At 41.9% G+C, this 14,779-nt stretch overlaps 1 protein-coding gene across 6 annotated transcripts in view; it reads right to left on the reverse strand.

Annotated features, from left to right (window-relative positions):
* SLC8A1 (solute carrier family 8 member A1) overlaps window positions 1-14,779 on the reverse strand; it is a 312,734-nt gene that overhangs the window by 51,553 nt on the left and 246,402 nt on the right. For 3 of the 6 annotated variants that reach the window (XM_028117126.2, XM_028117125.2, XM_028117123.2), the window contains exons 3-6: window positions 13,489-13,592; window positions 10,893-10,913; window positions 10,438-10,455; window positions 2,105-2,235 (exon numbers count right to left, since the gene is read on the reverse strand). In XM_028117126.2, the coding sequence (XP_027972927.1) occupies window positions 2,105-2,235; window positions 10,438-10,455; window positions 10,893-10,913; window positions 13,489-13,592 (274 nt within the window). Of the gene's footprint in view, window positions 1-2,104; window positions 2,236-6,516; window positions 6,586-10,308; window positions 10,324-10,437; window positions 10,456-10,892; window positions 10,914-13,488; window positions 13,593-14,135; window positions 14,243-14,779 lie in introns of all 6 variants that reach the window. The other 3 variants (XM_088026404.1, XM_028117124.2, XM_088026403.1) reach the window with 3 other exon arrangements.

Raw genomic sequence — 14,779 nt, forward strand, 5'->3', positions numbered from 1 at the left:
GGAACTGACTAAGATGAATTTGAACTTAGACCTGTCCAACTATATTCACCTGGAGGTTTCCTATATGCCAATGATCAACTCTCACTGCCCTAGACCTGGAAGCGATTGTTGTAACCTCACCCTCAACAGTGGGTATTAGGAAAGTCAAGCCCTTAGTCACAACATAGTAAAGAACCCAGTGGGCAAAGGCAGAGTGGGACATGGTGAGGTATCACCCAGATTTGGGTCTTCAAGCAGTTCTGAGAGCTTTGAAAAAGGTCTTTAAAATAGCTATGGTCTAGAAAAAGAAATTTCTTAAAAGAATGACATAATATCCAAAATTGATATTTGAGGGCACCTCAGGGACATGCTCCCAATTTCCCTTTTGTGTTAACAGTAACTACTGATGAACTTTGAGGAGGTGGGAGGAAATAGTCTATGGGAGCTATTCTAGGAAGAAAAGAACCCTGAACAAGTGAACTTAGGTAAAGAGACTGGGGGACTTTCAAATGTTCAGGTCATTGGAGTGGTTACCAGAGAGAACTCTGGACCCAAGAAAGCTTTGCTGCCTAGGAGACTGTGCCCTGCCATGCCCAACCTAATGCTTCCTCCAGAAACTTCTGTGATTGCTCCTCTTAGTCATGGGTACGTGGAAGGGGAAGGTTGAGGGTTGTCCGATAAGGGAGAGAACACACAATTGTTCCCCATGAGAGCCCTGGGGGTGGGGGACAAGCTTGCACCAGGCCCTCTGATTCCAGATGAAAAGAGGGTGAATGAGGAAGAGAGAGGTTGAATACGTCTGGACAGACTGGTCCATAGAAATGGATAGTCTGAGTCATCTGTATCCCGGGAGCACAGGGAACCTGTGTGTATGTGTGCCAGTCTTACGTGTGGAGTGAGGCAGGTTCTAGATCGAACAACAGCTGAGCTCTGATAGTTGGGGTCTGCCTAGAAAGCACTGGCCCCGGTCTTTACCCCTGCTCCTTCTTTCCATGGGAATGAGTGAAAGAAACAGTGATTTGTAGCAGCCTGAAGGGGGAAGTTTAATTGCATTTTTATCTTAAAAATTCCACTTTGATTGCAAAAGACATTTTTTCTTTCTACCTGTCTCCTCTCAGGCACCTCAATTTGTGGACCAATTTAAAAAAAAATTCATGGATCCAGCTAAAGGAAAAGAGACCACTGACATGAAATATCTAAGATAAAATATTGAGGCTTTCAAGTTCCTGGCCCGCTTCTCTCTTTTGGGATCCTCATTCTGGTTTTGCAAAGAGGAGCAGAGTCTGCTTTTGAAAAATAAGTGGGGAAAGTACATCTGCTGTCTGGGTTTGTGGTTCTGGAAAACCAGAGAACAACGTTCCTTTTCATGTCCCACTGCAGACGTCAAGTGTGGCTCTCCTGAAGGGTGTTCTCAGACATCAGGGCTGTTGTGGACACGGTGGGATGGAAGGTGGGGTAGGGGGCAGAGGGAGCACCTAAGATGGACAGGAAGTTTCACCTCAAAATGCTAAGCTCACCCTAAGGCCCATCTGATTAACTTCTGAAAAAGGACTTTCATCACCCAGCGAACCAGGAATCCAATTTTATCAGCTCAGTTGTAAACTCTCTGGTTATAGGCACTATATACCTTTGGTAGGTTGACTGTGCTAATAGGTCCCGGGATCTGAAGCGGACTAAATATAAATGAGAACTTGTCAATGGGATGGATGTGCTATAGGGAGAGTTTGCCATCTCCCCTCCACCAACAAAAGCCTCCTAATTGTCAGCAGTGTGAATGCTTTGCTTCTGATAGATTTATTCCCTTCTTCAAACACAGCCTGGTTCCTTCCACACAGAAAAATCTCCTGGAATCTACCTTTGCTTCTTCCTTGCTATGCCCTCAGACAACGTCCTCGCTTTGGGGCACCCCTGACCCTATGCAGGGACAGATGCCACCCTCTGGACCCTGGTTCTGATACCATTTGGTTTGCAGGACCTCTTGGTTCCCTACCAACTTTCCAATTCTAGTTCTGCTCTGAGAAGCTTCTCGGTTAATGAGCCGGTTCCCGAAATCGCTAACACTATGAATAGTCTTGGTTCCAAGCTGGACCTGGCCTCCCCTTGTGGGCAGTGTTGGTAAGCATACCTTGAATTCATAGGATTCTTCAATGATCACTTCCAGCTTGGTGTGTTCTCCCAGAATGGGGCGCCCCATTTCTGCAATGCGCCTCTCCTCTTCCTCTTTGCTGGTCAGTGGTTGCCTGTCATCACATTCCTCTGTGAAAGGGAAGGGCAAGAAAGTTAGCAGTGTGCTCAATCCTCTTTGGAAATCCCTGGATTCTGCTACAAGGAAACCAAGAAGGAAGGAAGCCCTGATGACCCACTAAAAGTCCCTCGGGCGAGATCATCACTCGAGGGGAGAATTGCACAGAGGCTCTGGGCAGGTCAGGCAGCACACCACTGTTGTGCTTGTTGACAGCAAGTGGCTGTGATGACCCACAACCTGAGCATAAGCCAATGTGCAGATCGGGAAAGCAACACATAGACGCATGTCACCGAGAAAGTCTCTGCCTGCACATTGTCCCTGTTGAGGGAATCCCCCTAATTGTCCCCTGTGATGCTGGGTCATCTGGCTGTTGGAACACATTCCCTTAGCAGGTGACCAAAGGAACCGCAATGAAAACTGCTAGAGTCCCACAAGGGATGGAGGAATCTGGCCCCCGCCTCTCCACTTTCTAGAGGCAACAAAAACGCCCCCGGGCCCAGGAGTTGGTGGAAGGGAAAGTCTGATCTTAGCCAGAGCCCCTGTTGCAAGGTAAGAAGCAAAACATCCATTCCATCTCACCAAGATGCCTGGGCTCTAGTGCTTCCTCTCTCTGGTGAAGAGTTCGCATTTGTTAGGAAGACCTTGACCACGTTCATCTTAAAGTAAACAGGGAGGGCAAAGGTGAGGCCTTTGGGAGTTAATACTACTCACCATGTGAGCGTGATTATTTCCAGAACCACCATGTAGCTGACACTCCAGGAGAGGCTAGTGGGTGTTAAGAAAATGTTAATGGACTTGAGAGTCCATTAATGAGAGGAAGCTCACAGTTGGCTCCTCTCTGTGTGAAGATCATTAGGATAAATCCCAGACCGAAAAGGCCACGCACATGTGAAGGGCAAACAGTGTTCCTGTAATGACGCTACCTCCTTGTCCTTCAGGCCTAGGATGCTGGAACAAGACAGGCTACTTCCCCTCAGAGTCAAGTCAAAGGTACTTCATCTCAAGGAAGTAGTATGGTGGTATGGAAAGACTTCAGCCCTGATGCCTTTGCTTCTAGAACTTTCCAGGCAAATTGCCTGCAGTAGGAATCTGTTGACTGAGGAAAACATGAGAAAGGAAGGGACTTCTAGCCCACTCTTCTTGCCTTTTGCCTTTAGGCATCAGCTCTGTAGGAGTCCACGTCTCTCATTCCCTCCAAAGACATGGTTTCCCTCTGCTGAGGACCCTGCTGTGGTGGTTCCATTTGTTGCTCTAGTAAATTTCGTAGAGAACTGGTTCCTGGGCAGGTTGTTCACTGCTAGGGCACGGAGCAGAGGGGCTAGGGATACTGCTAGCATTTTATATACCAAGTGTCAAAACCTACCCAAGGCAGAAGCAGAATGTAGCATATTAATTAATTCTTTAGTATGTACTCAATAGTGTCTTCCTAAAGGAGTATTTTAGAATCTGCTTTTCTATTCCCAGTTTTTACGGGGCCCCGAGGAGATTAGATGAAGACTAAAAAATACGTGATTTTGAACTGGCCAGAAACTGCTGAAAGTTAGCAAAGGAGAGGTGCAAGGAGACTAATTTTAACTGTAAAAGTAGTAATGTGTTTTATAGTAGGCTTGGGACGTTATGACCCAAGAGAGGGCAAAGGGTTACAACTGGTGTCCGTAGGATTTGTCCTTGAAATTATGTGTAGTCAAGGAAGTGGGAGGCTGGGATATGTGATGTCCAATCTATCCAGTGCTCAAATCAATCATATTGTGATTCCCACTGTTTTCTGATCCTTGAACCCAGGATAAGGTTATTGGTAGTTTCTTAGCAGCAGGTCACATTAGTGTCTTTGGTCAAAACCTTGGCTGAACATGGATGTCTTAGAGACTCACATCAAATGAAAATTATTTTTCCAGAAGAACAACTGGGTTTATTTTTTGAATTGCAAAGCCATTGGGAGAGTATATTTATTATGGCTTCCTTTTCTGTAATTTACTTATAAATGATAATTTGCTTTAAATGGGGTTCAAGGCAATTTAGGTAGAAAACTGGGGAAATTACAAAAGAATGGTGATGTGGTAGCATTGTTTAATACCATATTTCACAAAATGAAATTATTTGGAACATGGTATTAGATAAATGGACATGGTAGTAAATGAAATCAAATCACAGTGATTAGAAAGGTTATTCCCTTTTTAATCATCTTTCAGTCCTTTGGATCAGGAAGAAATGCTTCGTTTGGTACCATTATGCCTGTAACTAGTTCCTGACATTTGCTCTATGCATATAAAGATCCTTTGTTCATTGTTCACATGGGAGGTGAGGCATAGAGATGGGACAACTTCTAGTGCAGCAAGGTGAGGGCTGAGGGGTCAGGGTGGGGAAGCAGCTTGCTCTGCCTAAGGGACTCAGGGAAGGCTTCAGGAAAGAGGACATATTTGAAATTGGCATTGAAACCTGCAGAGAAGCTTGCCAGGGGAAGGTGGTGCTAAGGTTGGGGTAGGAGGTGCTAGAGTAAGAAGGGGCATTCCACAGACAGAAGTCAAAGCACAAAGGCATAATTTCATGGAGGGGTCAGAGCTATTTTCACTTAGTAAATGTCACGAGCATTTAAGGGAGAATTCTATGTCATGGAGGAGACAACTGGATCGTTGCTCTACAACGATCCTGATAAATTACTATCTATGGTGCAGATTTTTGATATTGGCAAAGAAGAGAGCTGGGAGTATTTTTAAAAAGTGTCCTCTCTTTAGTATCTCGTATTGATTGGGGAAATAGTTGAACACCATTTTTTTGGGATCGTCTATTATGTTTGTTTCCTTTTCACTTTATTTTTGTTTTGTTTTGTTTTGTTTCCTTTTCACTTTGAATGCTGGATCAAATGCAGTCCATTTCACTCTGGCCAAGTCAGTTTTACCTCCTTATTTATGCCCAGTGACAACATGCTGCCATTTTAGTTTTCCTTCTCAGACAGAAAAGTCATTCTCTGTCTCTGTCTCTCCATACAGATACATGTATGCTTTTTAAATTCACCATATTTTACTGAGAAGTTGATAATCAATCACAGAACATCACGGTCTTAACTAACCAACACAAGCTAAAGATCAAATGGATAATCCATACCCCCTGTTAAAATCCGTATTGACAGGACATAAAGCCAGCCTGTGATAAAACCACCAGTAGAGGACCTCCCTTCTTTTGAGTAATTGATTTTGCAAATGACAAATTACAGAAGCTAATAGGTACCTGAGATGTCTGAAAAAGCTGCTGCTAATGCTTTCTGGCTCGGCTGCTTTTTGAAGCAGGAGGGCCATGAGAGGTGAAGGGCTCAGAGGGAGAATCCCTATTAGAAAACAGAACAACCACATGCAGATCTGCACCTGAGGAGCTACTGTTGCTATTCTTTGACGTCGTGGCAATCTTTAATCTTAACCAACAATGTCAAATTCGGAAAGGGGTACAAGGCCAGCGGTGGGACACTTTGCTCAAGGTTATTTTAATCCTTCGCTCAGATCTGTGCTGTGACAAGTCTGAGAGTAGAGACCTCTTGACAGTTTTCAGCACCTGACTGGCCTTGCTGGTTAGAGCCAGGAGACTGGTCTATTTATTTCCACTAGGAATATTCTGGAACAAGTCTGCAGTCAGGTCTTGGTATCATGATCATCGAGTAGGGAAGTGGCATGTGAGGATGAGGAAAGGAGGAAATGTTTCTCCCACCATGGCCAGTGATGGCGATGGGGATGACCGAGGAAGGAACAGCCCTGTCCTCACGCAGACTTGGAGATGCTGCCTGGGCTCTAAGCTTACAGTAGACCCGGGATGGTTGTGTGATCCTCTAGTCACCTTGGCAATGTTCCCTCTGAAGAACCCCCACAGATGTACTATCACCCATGCATATGTGGCTAACATTGCCTGGAGGCAAGAAAGGCAGGTTCTAGAAAGAAGTATAGCTTGCTTTTAAAGAAACGTCATTATACTTGGAATGAAAGACCCATGTTTGAGGGGGGAGATTTGCAGGAAATCTGGAATCCATTGAACCTTGAGAGGGAGAGGTCATGGCGGTCAACCTTCTCTGCACGCCCGTGCTGCTCCCTCTACCAGGCCTCCTGTCCTGCATGCATACGCTTGTGTTTTGTTACCGACCCACCATGCTCAGAGCTTCAGAGAAACCACTGCATTATTTAGCAATGTTCTAGTGGGGACACGGGCCAAACTGTGCTACTTTAATGTCTAAAGACTTAAAGAACACTTGAAGGCAGTTAACTTCAAGCAAATTAAACTGTGGTTTTCAAGGACCATGATGCACTGAGTACCTGCAATGGTGATTACAGTAGAGGGAATAGGATGTTCTCTAGCGTGAACTTTCCGGAAGACAGGTTGGCCTAGCGAAAAGGACAGGCAGAAAATCATTAGAATGGACTGCGTTGGTTTGCTACCAGAGCTCTGTGGAATTAGTCAGCTAAACATCACACCCAGATGCACACATCACAAGCAGTGTTAGTTTAGGGGTTGAATGGTTAGAGGCCACCGCTATGGAGGCCACAGAAGTGAGCAAATAATGGGTCAAGTGTGCTATGAGCCAAACCAGATTATGTGAATGAACCACACACTCCTCAAGAGGGGGTGCAGCTAGGTTCCTGCAGGCATCTAAGGGGAGTGTCCTTGTCCTTCAAGTTACTGCTTCCAGAGGCCTCGTGAAACAATGGAAAGCACTTAGTGTGATGACAGGCAACTTGGTTTTGAAGCGTACTGGTGCCAATGACATAACCTTGAGCAGGCCATTTTCCCAGTTTCCCCACAGGTAAATGGGGATATTAACACCTGCTCCATCCATATTACAAGTTTGTTTGAGGGTTGAGTAACTTAGCATCTGGGAACATACTTATCTATTTCCTGAGCAGTCCGAATGGGAGAAGGTTTCATACACTGGTAGGCTTTGCGAGGGTATGCCATCATCACAGTAACTGTTAGGTTACCTAGGCCTAGGGTTTTCATTAAACTTCTGGCTTAGTTGACTGCCAAATCTACCTGCTGTTGGCTTCTACCAAGAGCTACCTTGAACTGATCTGAGAATCGTGAGATTGGGACTTGGTGCCAACTCTGCCATATGTTTGCCATCGAAATAAGGGTAGAGGATTTCTCTTCTCTGAGACTCAGTTTCCTCAACTATAAATGAAGCTAAAGTTGAAGGGGATTTGTTCCTCTACCCTTGGTACTGGAGTGATTGAAATGTTTTAAAAAAGCCATGTACCTTGTTAAAGTCTATTATATGATGAGCATAATATAATTGGGAAAGCAACTTTTAAAGAAGTATATTGACTTTTAATATATAACTCTATGGCTGCTTGTTTGGGGGAATCAGACATGCCTCTCTCCTCTCCAAATTGAATCAGAACACTTAATTTTTTTAAGCAATACAAATTAAGGTGCTCTAGTTTTCCCCTCCCAGGGTCCCTCTCATTTCTCATTTGACTGGAATTCACACTGATGGCATTTATGTGGCATAGCTGGGCTTTGGATTGCCAAGGGGTTAAGATGAAGGTAGGAATAAAGAGACTGAGAGGGAGGAGATGAAAGTGCTGGGGTTAGAACACTCATCAAATGGCTGTGGACTTAAAGTCAGAGGGCCAGGCTCTGAATCCTGGATGGGTGATTTGGGGTAGATTAATTAATCGCTTTCAAGCTTCATTTCCTCCCTATAAGTGAGAAAAATAAAATCGTACTCCATAAGGTTGAAGATTAAATGATATAATGAATACGAAATGCTTTACAAACTCTAATGAGCTATAATGTATAGGGGGTTATCATGTTATATGCCAAAAAGGTCAAGGGACAATGAGATCATAGGTTCCAACAAGGGCCTTTCAATGAGGCAAGGTCTAGGAGCAACACATAAAGATTTGCAAATTCCAAAATCACCTCCAGCACTTAATGTCCACCACTAATGAAATCTCTGAAACATATTGGGCTGTGGACCAAATGACTTTTTCAATTTCCATATATCCTGTTTCAAATTTAGATTTTCACACTCAGCTGCACAAAACCATGTAAAAGCTGCAGGCAGAGTCCAAGGGCTAGATTAATTCTTCTCTATTGCCCCTGCATCTCAAAGCCTTGACTTCAAAGCCTCAAATTGACTTTAAAGAAAAGTTCTTTAGACTTAAAGCTGCTTTTCACTGTGTAGACCTAAGTTTTAGAACCTTCCCCAGGGCATCTATAGAGAGTAGATCCTAGGCACTCTGACCTGGATTGGGAGAAGAAGGGTCATATACTGTGAGAAGAACAGGCCAATGTAGAGATTCCCAGAGAGTTTTTGGAACATTGACTTGTTCTAACTGTATCAATTTCAAGTGTTGGGAAAAGGTGGTAACAATAGACAAACTATTATTTCAAATTGAAGCCAAAAGAAAGAATTTAATGAAGTACATGAAATGATAGAAATCTTTGGAAGAAGTGATTCTGTTCTCTTGAATGCAAGATGTGTCCTAGGCAGGGAATGTTGGACATTACCAGACAGATAGTCTAGAACATGATATGAACAATTCCTGAGAAAAGAAAAATAGGATTCTGTTATTACCTAGATACTTCAAGTGATAGGGAAGGAAGGCCCTAAAAGGAAAATCCTGACATATTCAATAAGGAAAATAGGAAAATACCTAAATATATCAATGCATTTTAACAAAGCATTCTATAGCCCAAGATTTTTGGTGAAGATCTCATTATCAGGCTGCATAAGGCTGAAGGTGCTGCTAGACGCTATACTATTTCTAAAATGGTTGACTTTTTCTTTCTAATTACTTCAGAAGCCATGAAGGCTGTCTTCCCCAATTTCTTCCTCCCTCAAATCTCACAAGGATAACCAACTTAAAATAAATGGAAATTCCTGCATTAGATTCAAAAATAGCATCTTCAGCAGCGCACAGTGAGGGAGACTTGACCTGGGAGAGCTTGAGATGGCTCAGGTTTTAAAAATCCTCTGTGAGGACTTGTCCTGTTTAACATTTTTATCCTTTTCAATTTCTGTGTCTCTGAGAGTCTTTGGATCATTTCGTCATTAGATGCCACGTCTGGAGAAAATCAGTGGAGAGCCAACAGCCCCTGTGAAATTGCTCATATTCAGAAAGTTCTACTTGGGATAGAATCATGCTGGAACTACCTGATCATGAGTTTACAAGAACAGTGGTTCAATTAACCCCCAATTCCCTTACCACAGCATTTGCAAAATTGGAATCTGGGGGAATATTTCCTCCTTTAAGTATTTTGGTTCAGCTGATTGCAGAAAAAAATAATTACAGTAGTGTTATCTGCACAATATATCGGAAAACGCTGTGGCCAACAGGATGCCCTTAGAGACATCTTTAACCTGCAGTTTCAAACACATCACGCCGACCACTTGATATTTCTCTCTCTCTAAATCTGCCTAGATGATTCTCAAAGGGTGGGAATAAACCTAGGGTCAAAAGGGAAGATACCGTAAGGAGACACCTTCTTCCTTCTGTACACAAGAAAATAGCTTTAGAGTTGTGTTAAGTAACGTGATCAACGCAGGATGGATGCCAACATGAATTTAAGAGTTTTAAACCCTTTGAGTGGCATTTTGGGTTTGCATAGAGCACTGTGTAATGCACTTCTAGGGATCATGTTAATAATCCTCAAACCCAAGTCCCCAAAGAGGGGCTCAGACTGACGTCGTAGAATGAGAAGGGACTGCTCTGCCTTTTGCTATCAGGGCATCATATAGTATTAGGAGACCGAGCTTTGTCCTGGATGTCAATTCCTATGTTTCCTTGAGGCCAGCAATTGTCTTATCTAATCTGGTACCCTGGAGCATCTAGCAGAATACACTGCACATCATCAGTGCTACGTGAACATTTTCAAATCGACCAGTATCAAAATGTGAACAGTTACAGGTTCTCCATACAGATTTGCTTGTACATAAACACAACACACACACTGTTAATGTGTACAATGTTAAGTGTGTAAAATCAGCAAGAGCACACCGTGTGCCACAGCTAAATGTTAACACAGGTTGCATAAAATGTGGTTTTGATTTTTAAGGGCATTTGGGGGAAAAGGAAGAACATTAAAAAAAATATCTGTCTTACCATACAGGTATTTTCCTTCATTCAAAGCAAATAAAAATGAGAAGCGATTTTTAAAAATGTAAACAACATATGGCGAAGACAGAAAGCAAAAAAATAAAATTCGACGTCATTAGCTTTAAAAATTCATACCTGTTATTGTGAAGCCACCTAAAAAAGAAAAAAAAAAGAAGAAATGTTACAATTTATTTAACTTACATTCTAAATGACAAATACCAGTGACATCGGACTGCCTGGCCACCCATATAAGATACAGCAACTTGCCTAATTACATTTACAATTAAGAAAAATCAGATAACATCCATTTGTGATTTAATCACTACTCATTCTTTTAAGATTATGGGACTTAGTGCACACATTTCATTCTTGTGCAGACCTAAGCAATCACTGGTTTTTAAAAAGATCATACTAAACTAAAAATGGAATATTAACTATCTAACCTACACAAAAATGAGGCCAATGGCCCTACATGACAATCCTGCCAGTAAATCAATAGAAATAAAGGTCAGAAAACTCCTGTACCACCTGACATTCACGGAAAATCACCTAGAGAAATGGAAAGGAAATGGAAGAAATGAAATGCTTACCAAGCTCATTCAATAACAGGGCTGTGGAGGAAACAGACAAAGACAACACAGAATAAGAGACCAGATGAATAATGAAAGTAAGAGGAATATCAGCAGAAAGAAATCCAGGCAGATCTGATTCCAGTGGTAGGAAGACACTGCTAACGTGGGTGCCTCCCAGGGAAATGTGGCATTGGGAACAGTTTCCAATAAACAATCCCAATACTAAGTTTTTGCAAATGTGTGTGACTTATTATATATGGATACAATTCCACTTATCTGTTATTTTTTGGCATTTAATAAAACATTTCTACTATATATGTTTACATACAGTAAATGTATCTAGTTTACCAAATAGAGTAGAAATGTTTTATGAAGTTAATCTTAACTGCATTTGAGTGAGTCTTCCTCATTAAATATTGCCCAGGAGTTCCTGAATTCAACACACGGAAGTCTTAAATCATCCAGGATCTCAGGTGTGACACCTTCCGTTCAATGGAAACCGATAAAACATCTTAGGAAATTCCATTTTGGCTGCCCTGCCTGAAGGAGACTTTGGTCCAAGGTAATGCTCTCCCTGGAGGTTCTATTTGCAGGGTATTCCTTGGCCATCAAGGGATGCTTATGTTTTTGAAATCCTCAGAACTTGGGTGCCAGGAATTTGCATTTGTTTGTGCGTCCTTCTCTATGACTTCTGCATGTTATAATTAGACAATCACAATTCTTGTGGACACATAATTCCATGGAAACTGACAAGGCAGGTGGTGGGGAGGGGGCATCGCATCCATAATTTGTCTTCCAGGTTATGTGCTTTAAGCCCAGACTATACAGTAGCAATTTATTTTGGTGAAAGCTCCCTAGCTAAACATATTATATAAATTTCTTCAGGAGCTGTGGAGGGGAATGCTACAATTCTGTTTTCAGCCCCATTTTGCTGCTAACGGTTAGTGGCATTAGAGGATACTTTCTAAAACAAGTCAGTAATTTTATTTATAGTGACAAGAATCCACTTGGAGGGTGTGAAACCAGATAGTGCTATCAAGGAATTTTAATTTGCCTTTACATGAGGGCATATTTTACTAAAACGACAATTGAAAGAGCTGTATCCAAGATGCTCTTCCTTTAGATAAAAGACAGTGTTTTGGAGGAATACATTTAGAAGTAAGTGCTTTTTTCCTGTATGCTAATGAGGCATTTTTGATCCCATCTTTGTAAGAAATCAGCTCAGTTTTCTAGTGTCTTTTCCTTCTGCCTACTGCCTATGAAACATATTAAATAGGCTGCATTAAAATGGGTCCCCAGTGCTCCATTCTCCATCATTCCAAACGGTTCCCGTTACCATTTGGGACATGATTAGGTCAGGGACATACACTTTTTTTTTTTTTTCTTTTTCTGATGGACTCTGAAGTCAGTGAGTTCTTACAAATGTGAGATTAAATTCCCCCAAATGTTGGGTCTATATAGGAATTAGTCCTATATATTTGATATTTTTCCTTACATGTAAAAGTATAAATTTCTTACAAAGGGGTCCATCTAATCATCTTCTATGCTAGTCATCAATTGTTTGGTTGCAATGAGTAAGAGCTATTAATGTGTAGTAAGCTCATTTTACATGTATAATTACATAATCCCTTTAAAGTGGCCACTGTTAGAGGATAATCGTAGGAAGCCCTTGTAAAAATTCAGAATAAAAAATTATCTTTAAGGGTGGTATAAAATTCCTGTCCTTCCTTATCAAAAATAGGCGGCAGAAAATAGAAATAAAATCAAAGAGGACAAAGAAATTGGCTTTTGTTCAAATATTTTCCTAAAAATATGTAAGTACAAATCAACTACAAAAAAATCTAGTTATAGGATACTGTTTATTTCTTTTCTTTTTTTACTACACATATTATAAGTTTGTAGATTCTATAAGAATCAAAACATTTCAGAGCATAAGGCTGGTTAGGCCTTAAGCGAGGGCTAAATTCTTCCTAAAGGACCATATCCTTCCTACAAAAGAAAATTTGTATGACTATAGTTTCCTACATCTGGTCCCTTCTAAATATCATATTTGACAATATAAAAAAAATCTCAGGCCAAAATGAATGCTAGAATGTGGATAACATTACTCTTCAAGGATCTTTGTTCTTATTAAATATATATTTTTTGAAAATGGGGTTGTCTAAAGAAGCCTAATTATTGAATTCTTCTGAAAGTACTCATTAGTTGCCATTAGACTCATCTGTCACTACTAATAGGTATTAGGTAGTCTTTATCACGAATGTTCAAGGGGAGATTTAGTAGTTGGAAGGACATTTTAGAACGATCCCTGAGTAGTAAATACCTGAACACAGAAATCACGCTTTTTAGATCATCACTTCTGAATTACAGAAATCTCTTCTAGTATTTCTTCAATCTGCTTTCAATCAAAGTTAGTGGGCATTTCCTTGAGGAAAATGGGCATTGTCTGGTGCGTTTGTGAATTAGGGAAGGGAGATGAAACTGTTAAAGCTTCAAAGGAAATGAAGGATAGTACTTGGAGCTGAGGAAGAGGAGAGAGTTAAGTGTGAGAGTAGGAGACACGGAGAGAGAAGAGTACAATTTCTCGCTGGTATGTCTTTGTATACTCTCACACCTTTCATTCCTCTTCTTATCCATTTTGGCTCCTCAAGCACAAGGGAGAAACTGCACTCTTTCTCATATTCCTCACGGTCAAATATTCTAATGGTAATGATCTTCCTGTGGGAACACAAGACAAAGGCAAAACAAATGGTTGGAGTCACACGCTCATGCTAGGTGTTCACCAAGCTGCATGTTACCGTGATGTTATGGAAGGGAGAACTGGCAACACATGGACCTCGCAAGTATGTAATAGGGCATGGCAGCTACTCTCAGCGGGCCCCCGTGACCTTGTCTCCTCATTTGCCACTTTCACAAATGCTTCCTGCTTCAGTGAGCTAGCAGGAAGTACCCCGACTTAGGAAGAGAAAGCAGAACGCGGGCTTCATTTTGGCATGGCCAGCATCAGTACCACCCTTCCCGGAAACAGGCAGGATTGACTGCCCTGAAAATTCGTCTCTCAGACCTGCCATGTGCAGAGTGGCCAGAATTGGCCGATGGAGCTACAGGCTGGGCCCGCTGTGGCCCCGGGGTGAGATCTATGCCCTGTTACATAGGTGGAGGGATGTGTGTGTTGTGAGCCACGTCTGAAGAGTGCAGGCATCCAGGGGTGGCACAGGCCAGCAGAAGCTGTTGGGCTCAGCCCTGGAGCAGCTCCCCCACCTTTCTTCTCACTCATCTCCACCAGGCGGGGCTCTCCAATCTCAAGGAAGAAGGTCTTGTTTTTCTCATACTCCTCATCATCAATTACCTTGACTGATATTGTTTTGCTGAAACAGAGAAGAATAGAAATTGACGAACAAGGGGAAGAGGAAAGAAAGAGAAGAGAAGGAACACAGAGAAGACGAAAGCAAGGTTAACGAGTTGCACTTCCAGACAAATGGCCACTGAGAAACTTCTGTACTGTGACTGTCTTCTTCCAGGAGGGTTATGGGATAGGTCCGGAAGATTGGAGAGGTCGCCCAAAGCACAGCTCCCCTGCCCAAGGCCATGGAATGATTTTAGGCAACAGAGAGCACTCAGGACTCGTAGGTTTATCATCACCATGAGAAGGGAAAGCAGAAGAACACAGATCACAATAATAAGAAAAGAAAAATATATTTATTTAATAAATGCCTTAACTGTAGGATTGTCTGAACCATGCCCTGGAATTTACTCATTTAGAACAAATCAGTAAATCACATCAAAATATCAAAAGAGGTTGTCTGTGAGCAATAGGTTTATGGGTCATTTTTCTTGGCCTTCATTCTGCTTTACTGTATTTCCAAACATAATATTTTTGTAATAAATGTATAAGACCATCACAA

The sequence above is a fragment of the Eumetopias jubatus genome, unplaced genomic scaffold (genome assembly GCF_037043125.1).
Source record: "Eumetopias jubatus isolate StellerSeaLion01/CBP00866 unplaced genomic scaffold, mEumJub1_p1.0 scaffold_9, whole genome shotgun sequence".
Lineage (NCBI taxonomy): Eukaryota > Metazoa > Chordata > Mammalia > Carnivora > Otariidae > Eumetopias > Eumetopias jubatus.